Source organism: Camelus bactrianus, chromosome 12 (assembly GCF_048773025.1).
Source record: "Camelus bactrianus isolate YW-2024 breed Bactrian camel chromosome 12, ASM4877302v1, whole genome shotgun sequence".
NCBI lineage: Eukaryota > Metazoa > Chordata > Mammalia > Artiodactyla > Camelidae > Camelus > Camelus bactrianus.
Genome location: NC_133550.1, coordinates 10,934,629 through 10,953,436, shown reverse-complemented (window position 1 = coordinate 10,953,436; position 18,808 = coordinate 10,934,629). Strand labels below are relative to the sequence as shown.

The following is an 18,808-nucleotide window of genomic DNA, read 5'->3' as shown; positions in this document are numbered from 1 at the left end:
AAAAAGTCTACAAATAATAAATGCTGGAGAGAGTGTGGAGAAAAAGGAACCCTCCTACACTGTTGGTGGAAATGTAAATTGATGCAGCCACTGTGGAGAACAGTATGGAGTTTCCTTAAAAAACTAAAAATTGTGTTACCATATGATCCAGCAGTCCCACTCCTGGGCATGTATCTGAAAAAGATGAGAACTCTAATTTGAAAAGATACATGCACTTCAGTGTTCATAGCAGCACTATAATAGCCAAGACATGGAAGCAACCTAAATGTCTATTGACAGATGAATGGGTAAGGAAGATGTGGGGTATGTGTGTGCACACATGCACACACATATGCATATACACACAGTGGACTACTACTCAGCCATAAAAAAGAATGGAATGATGCCAGTTGCAACAACATGGATGGACCTAGAGATTATACCGAGTGAAGTAAGTCAGACAGAGAAAGACAAATATGATACCACTTACATGTGGAATCTTATAGTTAACACAAATGAACTTATTTACAAAACAGATTCACAGACATAGAAAACAAACTTACAGTTAACAAAGCAGAAAGGAGGGGGATAAATTGGAAATCTGGGATTAATAGATACAACTATATATAAAATAGGTAAACAAGGACCTCCTGATTAGCACTGTATTCAACATCTCATAATAACCTATAATGGAATCTGAAAAAGAATGCATATATATATATATACACACACACACATACATATAACTGAATCATTTTGCTATACACCTGAAACACTGTAAACCAACTATACTTCAATAAAAAATTTTAAAAGTTAAAATTAAAAAATCTGTTTAAAATAATTAAAAAAAGTCTTTCCCATTCTCTCTGACCCCACCCAGTGACCCCACTGGGCATAGCTCCCTGTCCACCCATGAGCCTTCCTCGTTCTTCCCTGCTAGTGCGTGAGCTCCGAGCGGAGGGGCATCTTTTTGGTTTGAATCCCTAACCCCTGATACCCACACCTGCAGGAGTTCATGTGTTACGTGCTTGAATTCCATTGGCTGGCTACCCCAAAACCTGGGACAGTTCCCTCCTTGGCTGGAACTACTCACTGGCAAGCTGATGACAAGGCAGCAGTAGGACATTTTATTGAAAGGAGGAAGCAGTTCGTGTTCCCCAGCAGGCAATTTTGAGTAACCTCCAGAACCACGGTCTCAGTGTCCACAGGAAACCTGGTGCCCAGCCTCCTGCCAGAACCAGTACGTAAGTGTTACTCCCTGGGGTCTGGGCTCCTGCTTCCACTCCCTGGTTTCTTCCTGCCTGGCCAAGAAGCTCAAAGCTCTGCACAAGCCCAGGAGGATGGGGCTCAGATCCATGTGCTCTGGAGCAAGACGACCGGGGTTCAGGTCAGTCACACATTCTGTGCTGGTGAGAGACTTCCTAGGGGATCCCAGGAGGCAGCTCTTCTTCAGGCCTGTCTCCTCCTGTTATGGCTCCATCAGAGACTCTCAACAGGATGGATGGCTGGGTTTCTTCAGTGTGGTGCTCACCTCCAGCCCCTTCCCTTGAAGCTAGCTTCTGCTCAGGGCTAGAGAGGAGAGCAGCTAGAAGACGTCTGCTCCTCCTCTTCGCTGTCCCTGGTGTCCTGCCACTTCTCGGCATGGCAGAGTACTCCCGTGTCCTTTCCCTAGAGAGGATGCCTCTTCTCGTCCCTGGCTGAATGTAACCATATCTGGAAGTGTGTTCTCATCAGCTGCCCAGACACCAAGTGGCAAGGATACGTCTTACCCTCATGTTAGCAAACCTGCACTCTCCAGAGTCCTTAAAAGACTCTTGGTGACCTGCCTTTGGTTTTGCTGGGGCAGTGGTGACCAAGCTTCCCCCCCAGGTGCCCTCTGTGGTTCGCACCTGACCCTTCCCTCCCCTTAGTTATGAGCACTCTGTATTCCTTGGCAGAAAGTCTCAAAATTTAGCTAGGTTAAAAATGGAGGTACAAAAAGAGGTCCAATTTTTCTTTACATGGGGCAGGTCAGCACACTTTACGTTGGATCTTAGAAAAAATACATTTCTCAGTTTCCAGTCAGCATGCTTATTAGGCAAAGAAGAGACATAACATTCTGTAGACGTTGTCAGGACTGCGAAGTCATCATGGGTTTTTTTTAATGGTGTGACTGTACCCACACACACGTGGTTTTACAGGACGGTGTCTATCGAATTATGAAAGGTTAACTAAATCCAAAATATGTTAACATGTGTCCAAGATTGTTTTTATGTGCCATGGGCCTTAGTTTTAATTTTTTCAAAAGATTGAAAGCTATGTTGTATTATTTTGTAAAGTTTAAATAAAAACTAAAATGTAATTCTGGAAAGCAGGTCAGAATTTTCTATACTCATTCTTCCAGCAAATACTTAAAGCCTTTACTGTGTTTGGTGCTAGGCAGGGCACTAGAGTGTAGCTAAGGTTTTAAAAATAATGAACACACTCAAGTGTAGCTAGTATTACGTGTGCCACCAGACAGATGTTTCTAACATACATATATCCAAATAGCAGAAAGAAAAAGCTAAAATATACCCCCCCCCCAAAAACCTAAAAAGAAAGAAAGAAGGAAGCCAAAGATGAGGATGGGGATGGGGATTTTAAAGTGTAGTAAAAATATGTCCTGGGGGATATGTCCGAGGTACACAGGGAATAGTATAGATTCTATGGTAGGCGTGGCTGTAGCAGAAAATGTCATGTGACATGTGAAATGTGCTGTGGCAATTAGCCAGAGGAAGAAAAATAACCCGAAAGAGGGAGAAATCCAAGGGTGTGACATCCAGATCAGTGGGGGATGAACATCACAGTATTTCCTCAGAGCTCAGGCACTTTTTTCCTTTTACGTTTTGACATATCTGAAGTGGGGACATTCTACAGTTGGCTGGGGCTGTCAGCCAGGTGGCAGGCAGGACACGGCTGTTACCCCCCGGGCGTGAGCAGACATGAAAAGAGCAGCTCCCGACTGCAGGCTGGGCGTCCAGCGCTTGGAGGAAACCCCTGCAGACAAAAAGCGAGGCGCGCTTTCAGCCTCTTCGGATCCAACAGTCAGATGGCGGGGCCGGGGGGGGGGGGGGGACCAGACTTGCTCAGACACGTTCCCGAAGTGGAGTCACGGAGTAAGTGGGCTCCGGATGACTGCAGTTTGGCTTCACAACGTCACACCCCTGCCTCCGAGGCCTGTGGGGCTTTTGTGGCTTGTGCAGGAAATGCTGCGTCACCCACGCGCCCCTGAAACACAGGCCGCTCGGGGGCGGGGGGGGGGGGGCGGAAATCACCAACGTGGAATGATTCGGAGTCAGAATGTGATGGGCACCCGCGCCGTAGGAGTCTAAACGCAAGAACGTTTGGAACAACCATAATCAGCACCTCACTTACATATCCCTTCCTAAATATGAACGGTAGTTATAGAATTTTAAGTCTACAAGGAGTGCTTTCAAAAATAATAAATAAAAAATTGAAAAAGGCAAGAAAGCATTCTGCCTAGTTTAATTGGCAGCCTTTTCCCTTCTTCGAGTACCAAAATAATGGCACAGTTATAAAGGGCGTCGTAGAACAGATGAAATACAGAAGCCTGTTGTTGTGACAGGAGAAGCAGGTGGTCTGTGGGAACCTTGAGGGGCTCTGCATGTGAAGGGGCGATGGATGTCACAGGTGACACAGGGTTCCGGGTCCCTCTGAACCTGCTTATGCTCAGAGGAAGAGGCGAGGTGGCCCCTCAAATAGCGAGTTGCTGGGGAGTTCCCACTACCCTGCGGACTTCTGGTACAACTGCCCAGGCAAACGTATACCAGCAGAGAGGGCACAGGGCCACAAGATGTACTTAGGGATGGCTCTTGGATCCAAACCCGTTTGTTGTGCAATATGTATGTGTATCGTGTGTCTATATTTATACACGCGTCCTCATGTTTGTATACATGTATGTCACGTACAGATCTGTGTATATATGACCCTGCTCACACAAGCTCGTACACATTGACACGCACAGACGGCACAGTGTGATAACCTGCTTTTTACAAACACATCAGCATTTTCATGTGATTACATATTCTCTACAGCACCTTTGTAAGTGACAGTGTAGATTCTTTTGGATGGATTTATGCTAGTTTAACCCCTCATATCATTAAATGATTTCTCCTCGCTACTTCAGGAGCATCCTTGTGGCCAAGCTATGTACAGATCCGTAATTTTTTTGTTGACAGGATCCTTGTGGGAACTTGGCTATGGTTCAGACTTTTCATGGCCCAGGAGCAACAGGACCCATTGTTGTCCCGTCGTCGCTCACTTACTGTCTTTCGTAAATGTGTGTGCAGGATAAGGGCCAGCCTGAGGGTTAGGATGGGCGTTACGGGTGGGCTGTTAGGCTCACGCTGTAGAACCGCCCAGTCCTGGATGGTGACCTTGGGTGAGGGTCCTAAGCTCTCTGGATCTTAGTCCCCTCATTTGGAAATTGAGTTGATGACATGTGCTTAGTAGGGTTGTTGAGGTGTATCAAGTACCTGGTGTGTAGTGACCCCTGAATCAGTGTTAACTCCAGCTTGGAAGGGGTTAGGGGGAGACAGAAACGCCATACTCATACAGCCCCACAGTTCTGCGAGGTGATAAAGGGCATGTAAAGGTGCTGCTGTTTGTTGACTATTGATGCCTCTGGTCCTTAGTTTTTGCGGGTGGACCAGAATAAAGGAGAGGAAGAAAATCCTGTCTGCTCTATAAGCACAGCTGGCTTCATGGATGTGTGGTTCGTGCCGTTGCCCAGGGCCCTGCACCTGATTTAATGCTCTGCTTGTCACCATCTTGAAATTTTTCATTTTGAAGACAGGCTTCACATTCTCCTTTTACACTGGGCCCCTCAAATTAGGTAGCCAGTCCCGCCCATGAGGTTGTTGCGGGGTGTGAAATGAGAGCTCACAGAACACTGACTGCAGTACTCAGGATCCAGGAGGACTCAATAATCAGTGGATGAATAAATTCTTCTCTTTTTATGAGCAGAGACAATCATGGTAAGTGCATTATAGTTGTCGTTTCATTTCATTATCAAAACAGTGTGAGATAAATCTGCAGTTAATCTCATTGTACAGGTAAGGAAACTGGGTCCCAAGAAATGAAATCACCCACTAAAATCACTCAGCTTATAAATGCAGAGCTTGGATTCAAACCCAAGTCCATGTCACCCAAAGCCCACCCCACTGACCTGCTCTATAAATATTAGTTCCTTCCTTCCTCATTCCCGGGGAGCCTGTCTGTAAAACCCAGTGTTTAAGTGTCCTTGAACCCACAGGCAGCTGAAGCCTCATCCCCAGCAGAGGTTTCAGAGCCCCTTGAAGATGGTCCAGAATCCTCCCCCCTCCACCCCGAACTGAAACCTGCTAGAGTGACAGCAGACAGGACAGCTCCCCTTCTCTCCCTCAGTCCTGTCCCCAAGCCTGCTAAGCATCACTAGCTCAGAGTTCCATTAGCCATCCCAGTCTGTCCAGCCTGGGGACAATTCAGCTGCTTCCTTTGACTCCTGATGTGCTTAGCATCTGATAACCAGCATCCAGCTATACCTCTGAACCACCATGAGAGTCAGTGGGGAATCTGCCGGTGTCGGGTCCTGGGAAGGAGGCTGTGGGAGATGCCTGTTTCCAGTAGACTGAGGACATGGCCATCTGTCCTGTGGCAGGGATCCCTCGCTTCCCTGCAGTGCCAGGCCGTGATTTCTCTGCCCGCTCTTTTCCCTGCCAGAGAGAGAGAGAGAGAGAGAAATCCATTCCACCACACCGCTAATAAGCAGGTGTACGTCTTGTGCAGGGAAGCTCCGCTGCAGGTCTGCTTATGGTGTGTGGCCTCTGAGCAGGGAAGTTGATACTTGAGCAGTCCCTCTCTTGGAGAGCTGGATATGAATTTTGAATGTGACAATGAGACTGTTTGTTGTTTCAAAGCAATTCCCTAAGTGGCTGTTTGCTCAAGACTTTTGCAGTGTGAACAGAGATTTGGGGGAGGGGAAGAAGCCATCTGCTCTGGAATAGTCTTCCAATTACATGATCAAATTACTGCAGAGCAAAATGGAGGGAGTACAACAGAAAGTTCCTGTCTGATGTAGCCAGCCCCAGCTCGCTCTCTCAGGCCATTGTGTTGACATTGAGACTCACAAGCAGCCTTTGGAGGAGGCAAGGCTGCGATGACTAGGAGTATGAGCAGGGGGAGCGCAGAGAAAGCCGGGGGGAGAGAGTCAGGGCAGGGGGAGTGTTACTGCCTCCTCAACATGCCGTTCAGCAGAGCAAAACCATCTCGGATTTGAATCAAAAAGTGAACCTTTTCCTTATTTGAGAGAGGCATGTCTCTGATTCCAATTCATTTATTATCTCAAATGAAAAAGTCACATCCCTTTATAAATTGCATTCATGATGTTTTTACTTGTTGATATTCTCTTTGTATTTAGATTCTTAAATCTATTTAGCGCCCTTAAATATGAGAACCATTTTTTAGTTTTTGAAAGTGGCCTGTCTCAATTTGCAAAACATCCTTGGGTCGTGTTTTTTTCCCTCTAAATATGTGTATGTGTTTTTTTTCTCCCCCTTTTCTTTTCTTTTTGCTCTTAGGCATTCATGCAGCCTCACTTGCTGGGAAATGAGTTCACACATTTGGAGTTTCCAAGGAGAGTACAGAGAAAGGAACTTGGAAAGAAGATGCTCTACAGGGACTTTAATATGACAGGCTGGTAAGACTGTGTCCCCCCTGCCTCGGGACGGCCGCAGCGTGTGTGATGGGGGCGTTACCGCCATAAAAAGCCGCTTACGCAGTTTGGATCAGGAGGGGCAGCCAGAGACCTGGGTTTGCGGGAAAGGAACAGGGGCTACGCCCGCTTCCGCTGCTTTCGCCTGGGCGCCAGTCCTCAGATCGTGGCTGTTGGTTTGCCTCTCTGCTCTCTGAGGCCCTCCTTGGGGACTCTAGACTCACGAAGCTGTGTAACTCCTCACTTCACATGGAGCAGGCGTTTGGGGGCTTCTGAGACACAGTGAACTTGGTTATTTTAGGTCAGGGTTACTGAAGAGGTAGCGGGGCTCTAAGGAATGTGCCTAAGCTCTATTTGGCCAGAGTGACTTGGATTTGAATCATGACTCTGACCTTTCTGAATAGGCAAAGTTGGATAAACGACTTAACCCCTACGAGTCCAATTTCCATGAATAAAGTGAAAAGAATACTCTGTGAAGGGCGACTAAGGACCGCAGGCGGTGAGCTAGCCTCATCATTGCATCACATGCAGGTTGCAGTGAGAGCTCTTGGCAAGGGGCATCTTATTCCCAAAACATACCTGTATAAGACACAAAACCACTTCTGTGGACCAGCAGTAGCACTGATAAGACCTCATCTATTTCTCCCAACTGAAAAGCATAGCACTTCTGCCTCGTAGGGCTGGGGTAGGGATGCAGTGAGAGAGCCGTGCCTGGCACAAAGAAGGGTAGGTGACGATCTGCTCTTAGGCTCTGTGATGCTGACCAGGGGCCTCCTGCCAGTCTGGGGACAGATGAATGAGACAGTGGCCTCTTTCCTTGCCGTATCCCCAATGCAGGCGGAGAAGTAGATTCCGTTATCTCTACTTCGTTGACCAAAATAGCTATAACAGATGGTCACAGCCCAGATTCCCATGGTGATGACTTTTAGGCTGGAATCTACTCCCAGGGTACATACTGTCTTAAAGGAACAGTTGAGTTTCTCCGGGAAAGGTAGGAGGCTGATCTAAGACACTTCCGATTGTACTTTGCCACCTGAAAGAGAAGAGTGGATACTGGCAAGTATCCACTCTTCTTGGATAGAACGGGCCCAGCAAATTATGGCCTGAGAGCCAAATTCCACCCACCACCCCTTTCTGTAAATAACTTTAAAAAATACAGCTACATTGGGTGGTGGTGGCGGCGGTGATGAAAAACAAATACAATCACCTTCACTTGTTTATGTTTGATCTGTCGCTACCTTCATACTACAGCAGGGCAGTGGAGTATCTGTAGCAGAGACGGTATGACTCACAAAGCCTAAAATACGTATCCCTGCTCAAAAATGTGATCGTAATTATTGAAACGGGTTCGCTGTATTTGCAGCTCTGAGCTCTGGAGTTTTGCTGCCCCCTGACTAGGTTTTCTTGCAAATTCGCTTTTATTCAGTCAGCAAAACCAGCACTTAAAGAAAAGTTTCAAGTGACGACTAGTGTAGTTCAGAAAGCCATGGTGGAGTTGGGTCTGGTTTTGGTGGAATTTGGCAAGATGGAAGGAAAGGCATTCCAGGTTAGGAACCCACATGGTTGTAAACAAACAAAAAGAGCAGATCGAAGAGACGGTGAGGAAGATAGCCAGATAGAGGGGAAGAGGCTTTCGGAAATCAGGCTGAGTTGGTATCGAGGGAACATAGTTGAGAATACAGGAAGCCAGGCGGAGAAATTGAGATTTTTCTGTGGGAGGCTACAGGTTACTCTTGTGTGTTTTTGAGGAGAATGAAATGATGAAAGCAATGTTTTAGGGAGGTTGTTGTCACAGTAGTTTGAAGGAGACAGACTAGGAGAGAAAAGAGATTCAGGTACCCAGAGGAAAACAGACATAGAGATACGTACGTGAGGTCTCTAGAGCCAGACAGAGAGATGGAAGCAGAAAACAGAGAAGGCAAGGAAATGAACAGGACACCAGGTCATTTAGGCCACGAGATAAAAGTCAGGGCTAAGTCATCACTTAGTCCAATTGTCTTTTAAAGAATGTCTCTTCAGCTAGTCTGTAAGCCTCCTGAGGGGCAGCCCAGTGCCTCATCCTGTGCCCGACAGGTAGTCGACAGGACGTGGTTTAGTGGATGAAAGGAAGAAAAGTGTGATTGACAGGAGTTGCTGACGGGCAGGCTGACGTCGTGGATGGTCCATGAGAAGCATCGGAAAGAGGAGCTTATTATGCACAAGCCAGGTGGAGTTTGCGGCAAGGATGTTTGTCTGTCCTGTCTGTGCCAGGAAGGCAAATCAGGTCTCAGCAATCAAAACAAACTTGGTAAACAAATGGCTAAAGATTACCCACTTCTTACCATTTTTTTAAATGTAGATAAATTCAGGGATTAGATTACATCCAACTTTATACACACACAGTTATTCTCTTTCGCTCTCTTTCTCACGGGCGCACTGTGCACACACACACACGCTCCATTCGCACGGTTAGCGAGTAAACAGTCCGTAAGTGGGCTGTATTTAATTGCACAGAACTCCACGGACGGTCGCTAATAACTGAGGAGCCAAGACTGAGAATGGCTTCAGTTGGACATGATTTGCTCATTTGTTTCAGCAAAGTTCCCTACGTGGCTGTTGGCTCACAACTTCGGCTGCGAGCAGAGATTGATGTACATCTTTGGATACTTCCTACCTGGTGTTGCTTTTGACTGGGAAATGATGCTTAAGAAAAGGAGGGCTCTTTCCATCTTTGTTGGAAGAAGTTGGGAAGCTTAAAACCGTTTGAGACCACTGCCTGTGTAAACTCCCTCTCCCTCACACCGACCCGCCCAACGTAATAAGTTCTTTTTAAAAATGTTTTTAGTCTCCAGAACCCCTCAAATCTAGCAGCTGTTTTTTAGGACTTAAGAAACGTGGGCTCCCAGTTTGCTGCCTTTGTGGGTTGTCTATAGGAAGAGAAGGGCTGGCAAAATAATTCAATGGAAAGAGAGACAAGGATCTGCCGCCCCTCTTCCCACAAAAGCCTTCAGTTACTACCAAGGTGTTGGGATTGAGTGAAGGTGGACTGGTGAGCATTTGGAATGTGTCATGCTCAAGGGGACAGACTAGGCCTTACCTCCTCCCTCCTTCATGTTTCTTGGCTTCAGAATTAGCCTTGGCCCATGAACCTGCTTCTCTGAAACCTTTCTAACAAATAAGGGTGCACCTGCTGCCAGGCTGTTGCTCCCTTGTAGCAAAGACCTAGTTGTGAAAATTGTTATCTCCCCACTTGTCCTCCACTAATCATGAGAGTCGTGGGCAGGCTGACAGTCAGTGGGAGAGCTAAGGACCAGGCCCTGCAATGAGAGCTTTACATGATTCCTCATGTTGAATAATCCTCTGCACCAGGTCTGTTTTACAGATGAGGAAACCGACGCACAAGGACTAAGCTGCTCAAGGTTACACAGCCAGTGAGCGGAGAAGCCAGGATGTGAGCCCAGGCAGCGTCACTTCAGGGCCTCCACCGTTCACTATGGCGGTGGACTGCCAAATGCCCCATGATCTTTCCTCTTGTTCCCATTTTGCAGTTGGGCAAATGGAGGCTCAGAGAGATTAGGTGGCTTACTCAGCTTCCACTAATGCACACATGTTAGAATAACTTAGGTTTCTGATTCTGGGTCCAGGACTCTTTCTGATACAATGCATCAACTTTGCTTCAGCGTAAGATGAGGCATAATTATTCAGTTCTGAGCTGCAATGGACATGTAAGCGGGGACCGCCGCCCACCAGGATTGGTGTCTCCTTGGCCCGTCCTTTGGAGGACAAGAGGGTGGAACAGAGCATTCCAGGGGCTTCTGAGGTAGGAAGCTTTCTAGTTCCTGATCTGACCCTGTGGACTGTGGGCCATATTAAACCTAGTGTTTCATGCTCATCACTAAAAGTCTGTGTGTGGTTTGGGGGTTCTGACGGTGGGGAAGGTCCCCCAAAGAATGAAATCTCCTCTGCTTGGGAAAATTGACTCCTCTCCTCAGAGAGCGTCCTGCCAGCCTTCTGCGGTGCGTCTGCAGCCGGGAGGAAGCGTGGGAGAGGATGTCAGTGCCGGGAAGCCTTGTCTCAGCATTAGGGATGCGTCTGTTGCCTCCTGATGGGGATCCTTTCTGTCCTGCCCTCGTGCTTTCTCAGAGACTGGGGAGCAGCTTGGCAGGCCCAGATTGTGTAGAGGACAAAAGGTTATTGTCACCAGGACTTTGCTAATGAAATCCATCTCTTCCCTGGTCCCCCACCGCCCTTTCTTCCTCTCCTCAGATAGCTCACACAGTGGTTTGATTGACAAAGGAGTTTTCTACTGGCATCCTCCAGTGCTGAGTTGGTCTCTGACGTGCCCCAGCTTTCACTTTCTCGCCTGGTGTCACTGGTCCTGGCGCCAGAACCCTGGCCTTGTGCTCAGGGCCAGCCGGTGCCCCTTGGGGTCGAGCTGGTTTTGCATGATGCTCACACACTGGCGCTATGAGCTGAGTGTCCAGCCCACAGCCCTCTGAGCCGTCTCAGGCCGTAGATGGCTGGCCAGCATCTGTTACCAAGTTGAAACAGCAGTTTCTCACAGCTGGCTCTGTGGCACCAGGTCCCTGCTCCTGTGACCATGTTCTTCATGCTCTGCGGGGTGACGAGCAAGCTGGGGGCCCAGGAGGACATTGATGCGGGAGGGGGCTGTAGCTTCACCTCTGGCATCGGGCCAGATTCCCCAGCAGCTGTTCCTGCGCTGATGGGATTTGTAGAGATAGTGAGGGCCAAAGAGGACGAGACTCCATCGTGTGAATGCAAGATTGCTTCCAGATGGTTCTGGTTAAGAGTAAAGCACACCAGGATTCTTTCTTTAAACAAAGCCTTTTTAACATTTATGATGGTCTAATTTCAGGGGGCAGGCTGGGCTGGTAACCTGAGCTGGCATGGCTTACTTAGGAAAGAGAGTTCTGCATGGGGAGACACGCTCCTCGCGTCCTGGTCCTCACTCTGCCAAGGTTCTGGGGCCTTGGGCAACTCCTGGGCCTACGTCTGTTGTTTACATAATACCTCCTTTGCTCCTCACTGCCAGCCTTCCTGTCTGGTAGGGGATGGGCTCTGCTCTGTTCTTCAGAGCTTCTGGAAAAGACAGATTCCATTAGGAAGATTCTGCCTCTCATTTTTCTCCCTTGCAGCCCTTAACTCTTTCAGATTCTAACTTGATGACACATCTGGGTAATTGTTCCCACCATCTATTTCCCTTAAAACCAAGAGCAGATCAGACTATTTCCCCCCCGGGAACAGAGAGGAGTCCACCACCATTTTCTTCTCTCAGTGCTCACTACTTTTCATGAAGGCAAAGGATATCTTTTCTATTCTGTGTACTCTCCACCAAAGTGATGACTAACCACCTGTGGCCACTTAAATTAATTAAAATTAAATAAAAGTAGAAATTCATTTCCCCGGTCACACCAGCTACATCTCAGTTGCTCAGTAGCCACATGTGGCTAGCAGCTCCTGAAGTGGACAATGCAGACATAGGGCAGTTCCATCATCACAGAAAGTCCTACCAGCCGGCACTGCAGTCTAGGTAATATAAGGGTGCGGGGCTGATTGGGATGGAGCTCGGTGCCAGGTGCTGTCTGTAACTGAATGTCCCAAAAGCAAAGAGTTAAAAAAAAAAAAAAAAAACAGCTGAGCACAGAATGGTGTGAACACTTTCTGTGGCTTCTGGCCCCCAAACTGCTGGACTCTGAATCTGAAAGCGGGGGATGGGCCTCCCTCCACTTTTCAGCTCTTCCAGGGCATCATCAGTCATTGTGTTTAGGGATGACTCATCCGCAGCGTCCCGCAGTGGCAAGCCTGCGGGCCAGCCTGGAGGAAGCCCCATTCCATCTGCGCCGTCAGTGGCACTCCTCTCTTGCCCCGCCGCCTCCCAGGCTGGTGCCAGCCTTTGGCGCTTTGACTCCCCTTGCTTTTCCTTTCCCTTCTTGGAGAGCATTTCAGACCTTGAGGATTGGAATAAAAAGCAACTTCACTTCCCACTCTTCCCATTCTGTTTGGGGTGACCTTTATTCTCAGTCTGCAGTCTGGAGCCCAGCTCGGGGGTGGAGCCCCACAGCCCCCCAGGCATTGGGCTGCTTCTGGAGAAGCAAACGTTTTCTGGAGACAATGTCACTGGAGGCAGCCCCGAGCGAGCGGGGTCTAGAGCGGCTGGGTGGAGTTTCAGAAATACTGTAGATCCGGCTTCTATCTTATTTTTTATTGCTCTTTTCAATGCCCTCGACAGCACATTCAGCAGGCTCACAGGGAAGTGTATAAGCAGATTGAGAAATGCCACAGAATGCTTTATGAAGCCAGCTCTAGAGCTGTACCCACATTTAATATAAATTGATTTATTGAACCAAGCACAGGAGCACTGTTACAGAAAACCCCAGGCTTTATCCCCAGGAGGACCACCTAGTAAAGCAGCCCCAACTGACACTCCTCATTAGCTTTTCCACTGATCCCCAGGCAGTTTTTAAAGGGGCAGTGTCCCTCCTTTGGGCTGAATTTATATGTTGGCCGAACCTGTGGGTCTAATTAGCTCAGCATTATTAGTCTTACTTGGAAAGCCTGCAGTTTCTAACAGCTTGACTTTTGAGCTTTAAAGAGGACCTGGGAAATGCAAACGCTGGCCTGTTCCTTCTTCTTGATTTTAATCACTTTTAACCCAGTCTTTGGAAATTTACCTGCAGATGTCCCTGACTCTCATCATTGTGGCGCGGAAGGATTTCCAGGTCCCGCCTCGGCGCAGATTCTGATGTTGCTGTTGGGCCGTAGGCTTCACCAAGGAGTCTTTTTATACTCACTGGAGAAATAGCACATTTTAATTTTGTAATTACTTCACGAGAGAGCGGGCCATTCCTGATTTAAACCTGGGATTAATTTCCCCCTAGCAACTTGTATTTTCATAATTTAATGATTATGGGCCACCTTGGCTGCAGTCTGATCGCTGAAAGCAATCTGGAAATCTGACTTTGTGGAGAGAGGAAGGGCTTGGCTGGCATTTCAGAGAATTTTAACCCCAAACCTCAGGAGATTGTCTGGGGCAGGGACTGGCCAGGACAGAGATGAGGTGCCTGGGAAGTCCCCGTGTTCCATGCTCCTGTGGGGTCCAGGGCTGAAGGCAGAATGGGTCAGCCTCACATCGGGAGGGACTGCTCCCGGGTTCCTGGAGCCGTGATGATGAATGGTTATTGGCGATGTGCATGTTCTGCATCTTTTCAAGACCTGCAGCTCTAGCTGCAGGAGCAGCAGGGAGGAAAGCCGGCCCTGCTGTGTGTAGCACATCTCCCGACAGTGATAAATGACTCCGTGCTCCCTGCCCTCCTCCCTGCCGCTCTGCCCATGAGGCCAGCGGAGGCTGTGACGTCTTTACAAATGGTTGGAAACCAAGACAGACAGACATTGTCAGGCCACAGGGAGGAGAAAGTAAAGAGAGGCCCAGCTGGCTTGCTCCCTGCTGATCGTCCAGGCACCCTTTACACACTCGCATGCCTCTCCCCTTTAATGATAGGTGTAAGCATATTGTCCTTAAAGTGGCCGAACTGCTTCTAAGCCTTTCTTTCCGCCTCAGACCCTCTGAACAGTCACAGCACTTACCCATACCGGTTCATATACTTCTCCGCCACTTCTCCCCAGTAACCATCGTTTGGGGTTGTTCAGTCCATGTGTGAGGGTGACTTAGCTCCAAGTCATCTGGGGGAACTTTTAGGAAGTCAAGTGCTTGCACAAATCCCTGTTAAAATAGCTAATGTCCTTTTAGCCAAGGAACCCCAGGGGACACTGGCTTCTGTGTTTGACAAACCTTTATTGCACACCTGCAGCATATCAGACATTAGAGTTGTAGTTTAAGAACAAGAGATGTGAAGCCAAACCACCTGGCTGGGACAAATCATGTCATCTCTCTCTGCCTTGGTTTCCACATATGTCAGTGGGGCTAATGACAGAACCTAATAATGGGCTGGCATGAGTTAGTATGTTCCAGTGCGTCAGACAAAGCCCGGCTTGTCGTAAATGCTCTACGTGTCTGTTAATGCAGTCATTAGATGTGATGGAGGGTGGAAGAGTCAGCAAGGTCTGGTCCTTGACTCGGGAGGTTTACACCCTCATAATAAGTGTTGAGGTGCTTGTTTCTCAGTTGTAACGAGGGGCTAGAAACTTAAAAGAAAAAGGGAGGCAGTTTATTTATTTATTGAAATATAGTTGATTTCAATGTCATGTTTGTTTCAGGGGCACAGCAAAGTGATTCAGTTATACACATATGTATTTCAGATTCTTTTCCTCTATAGGCTATTACAAGATATTGACTATAGTTCTCTGTGCTATACAACAGATCCTGGTCGTTTATTTTATATAAAGTAGTGTGTGTATATGGAAGGCAGTTCAAGAGAAGCAAGACACTGAAGCAAGGTCAGGGTGCGCTGGCCACTTCCGCCGGGCAGCTGCTGTCCCAGGTGAGCACAGGTAACGGGGGCCCTTCTCTGTGAGAAGACACCCCCTTGGTACAATTGGAAGCCCTCCTGTCCCTAGGGGCTGCAGGACAGGGTGTTTTTAGTTTATTTGTGGTTTTTTTCTTTGTTTGTTTTAGTTTTTTTTTTATTTAATCCATACACAGATTTTACGTCTTCCTCTATGCTGGGCACCTTTTGAGGCACCACTGCAGCCCTCCTGAGCCATAGCCGAGCAGCTGGGTTACCCAGCCCCTTAGTGCCCGAAGCGTGTCCTCGCAAAGGAAAGATCTTATCAGAAAAGACTGCGTCCACTTCATAGAGATGGCCAGCTAGCCCAGGGACAATCCCATTTTTCCTATAAATCTTTTCTTAAAATCTCAGGAGCGAGGAAGGTAGAGGTGTTGGAATTTGTGCATTAATAACTAAAGCAAGACAGAATAGAGGGCTTATGAAAAGGGGGTTTGAAGAAGAGACCGTTGGCTCACTTGGCTGTGGAAGAGGGAGCAGTGGCTTTGAGGAGGGGAGACTGGGACTTGGGAAGACTACATGGGGGAAGTTGTGTTTGAACCAGAGGTCTGAAACAGAAGAGTTTCAGGAGGGAAGGGCATTCTGGGCAGAGTGCAGCGCAAGTGGAAGCCCAGAGGCATGAAGATAAGTCTCGTGTTTGGGGAATGTGAGAGGCAGAGGTAATATTCAAAATATTTTGACAGTCAGCATGGAGGAATCGGCTCCATCTGGGTCCTAGAACCCCCCTGCTGTGCCAGGCATTAATTTACATCATGGGGATTCCAGGGGAGGGTCCGGAGCAGCAGATGTGGGCAGTCGGGGGCTTGGGACAGTCATTACTTGTCAGCCAGCACAGAGGGATGTCAGGGTTTGAAACCCCTATACGCACTTATTAGTAGGTATTGGCTAGATAACATTCCCGATGGCAGCCTAAGGCGTAAATTAGGGAAACTCTGAATGCCATGCTAAGATGGCAATAACATAATTTTATCTTTCCACCCATAAGAGCTCTACACCTCTGTAAGGTCTGAAAATGACACACAGCGGGACAGAAATACAGAGCTGATGGTGTATTTAGAAGGACATATGGGCCAGTCCTCAGCCTACTTCTAAGATCCTGTTCTTAAGGAAATTCCAAAGAAGTGAGTGCTACAACACTCCGACAAAGTTCCAGGTACTTTGCCTCCCTGCCAAGGAGACGTTTCCCTGTGTCCACCCTACATGGCTTACGTTATAAAATTCCTCTCTTACCAGAGATAGGTGAAGTTTTTTCTTTTCCCTGCCACTTCTTCTCTGCTCACTAGGTTTCAGAGTAGGAAATTAGTGTTGCTGGGTTCAAGGTGACAGTCCCATAAAGGCACTAACCCACCGTGGCCTGGGGGCATCCTTGTCAGAAGCAGCTGGGTTGCCGGTTTAAAACCCCCGGGTTCTGGGCTCACCTCAGGAGTCCACATAAAATTGGAGGCCCACCACCCCACACTCTGAAAGATCTCATCCTGCCTTCATGTTCCTCTGACCTTTAGATGAATCAATCCAAGACTTATTCAGAGCACGTGTAAAGTTTTAGGTCTGTCCCTCGGTGAAGCGCTAAACACACATCTTTTGTAAGGACTCAAAATGCTGGTGAGACATCTACTTTTTATTCTTCGCTTTATTAATACTCTGCCAATTCTGGCTTCAGATTCCACTGGGATTAAACCAGCCGTGTCAGCCTCCTGGGGCGAGCCAGTGCTGTTCCTCCTGCTCAGTGGCGTAAAGGACAGCGCGCTGGGCACCTTCTCTGCCAGTGATTGGTTTTAACCGTCACTTACTCATTCAGCGAACTGAGTATTGTGCTGGGCTTTGGGGAAACGAAGATGAAAACAGTGCTTGCCCTCATGGTGCTTACAGTCAAGTGTAGGACAAACCCAAACCCAAACTGTCAGAGGAATGTTTACCCACAGTGAAGCTTTTTCATCTGGGTTGATTATTAAACTTTCCAGAATCCCTGAAGTTCTGGAATCTGTTTTGGGTTTTTTTTTCTTTTTAAAAAAACAAACAAACAAAAAAAAACCTCCCAAGTGATTCCTGTATATTCTTAAATACTGACCTTGACCAGCCCCAGGCATTCTAACCAGGCCTGTGAGCAACAGCCTGTGAGAAACTAACCCGCACTGGGCAGGCTGGCTCTTCAGCAGGTTTGTGGCTCCAGCCCTCTGCTGATCCTCCTGCTGGTGCTTGGGAACCTCCTTGTCCACCTCGCTTGGCCAAGGACTGTGCCCGGCAGGGGCCTGTGGATGGGACCTGAGAGGGGGATAAGGGGCGATAAAGCCCTTGGCGCTGTAACAGCGAGTCAGATTTGAGTTGAGCCTTTCTTTTTCCTTACTGACGCTTGCGCCCGTAACCCAGCTCAGACTGAATACCTGGGCTAGGTCTGGAGGCCATGCTCCCAGGGCATCGAACTTGCTGGTTTCTCATCCCTGTTCATCCTGAGTGGTACTCCGCCCTGCCCACCCCCCGCCCCCGCCTAAAGTTTTCCAACCCTCTTGGTGTCCTTGGGTCACCCGGTGAGAAGCTGAAAGCCTCTCAGTTTATCATCAACAGAACACCTTGAGAGCCAGACCTCAGGTTAAACCTAATTCTGCAGCGCCCTCGAACATCCACCTTACTGCCGCGAAGCGGCAGACTGAGCAAGTGGTGTGTTCCAACTTCCAAGAGACTGACTGCTGTCAAAACTTGGAAAGGAGGTAGACTTTAAAAATTTGTGTGATAGACTCTGAGGATGGAGATCAGTAATGAAGCAGTCCTGTTGCATGTTACGCCACGCTGTGGTATTTACGCAGATTCACAGCTTTCCAAGAATGGGCAGGGAACCGTGGTGAAGAGCACAGGGCCCTCTGCAGCGGATCTGGCCGTGAGCGTCACCTCTGTTGTTCCCTAGCTGTGTGACCTCCATTTTCTTCCTTAGTGAATGGGCTTAATGTTAATACCTGTCTTACAAGGTGGTTCTAAGAATCGTAAGAGTTGTTAAAATAGAAGCGCTTAGGACCATGCCTAGCGCGGCGCGAGCACGCCCCACGTGGTGGGCGTATTAGAACTCTCTACGTGTCGGGTGAGGTGATGGCAGAAACCTTAACAGTTGCTACCTTTGCAGGTCCATCCCCTAAAGCAGTAGGACCACCCTGATGCCGGAGCCGAGGGTGCTGTGTGGTCCTCCCACCGCCAAGGCTGGCAGCCATGGCCCAGGCCTGTGCTTCTTACCCTGGGGCTCGAGTGACGTGGGGCTTAGCAGAGGATTCCAGAAGAGTATAGAAATCCACAGGATAAGCGTCGAATTTCCCAGAAGGTTTGGGAGGGGAGACGATATTTGTGTGAGTTGAAATAAATGATGGTGTGTATGCATATGCAAAATTCTCATGGCTTTTTAAGATAGAACAGAAGAGCGGGGATACTTGAGCTCTGCCCAGGGCGGTGTTACTGGCTCACAGGCGCTTGAATGGAAGTACTGCCAGGACGTAGCGCCGGTTGGAGGCCCCAGGTGGAAGGGCTTCTGCCTGGGGTGCTGCAGGGCTTAGTGCTAGGGACACAAATGCCCGTGCGGCCCAGGAAGGGAGCTTTGTAAGGCAGGGCTGCAAGGCGGCGTGGAGGACTGGCCTCTGCACTAAAACCCTCTTTGTAG

At 48.4% G+C, this 18,808-nt stretch overlaps 1 protein-coding gene across 1 annotated transcript in view; it reads left to right on the top strand.

The window, feature by feature from the left end:
• The window catches only part of PPM1H (protein phosphatase, Mg2+/Mn2+ dependent 1H), a 227,645-nt gene that overhangs the window by 163,690 nt on the left and 45,147 nt on the right, over positions 1 to 18,808 (top strand). Inside the window, exon 6 of the mRNA XM_074374657.1 lies at positions 6,576 to 6,694. Coding sequence (XP_074230758.1) covers positions 6,576 to 6,694 — 119 coding nt within the window. The remainder of the gene's footprint in view (positions 1 to 6,575; positions 6,695 to 18,808) is intronic.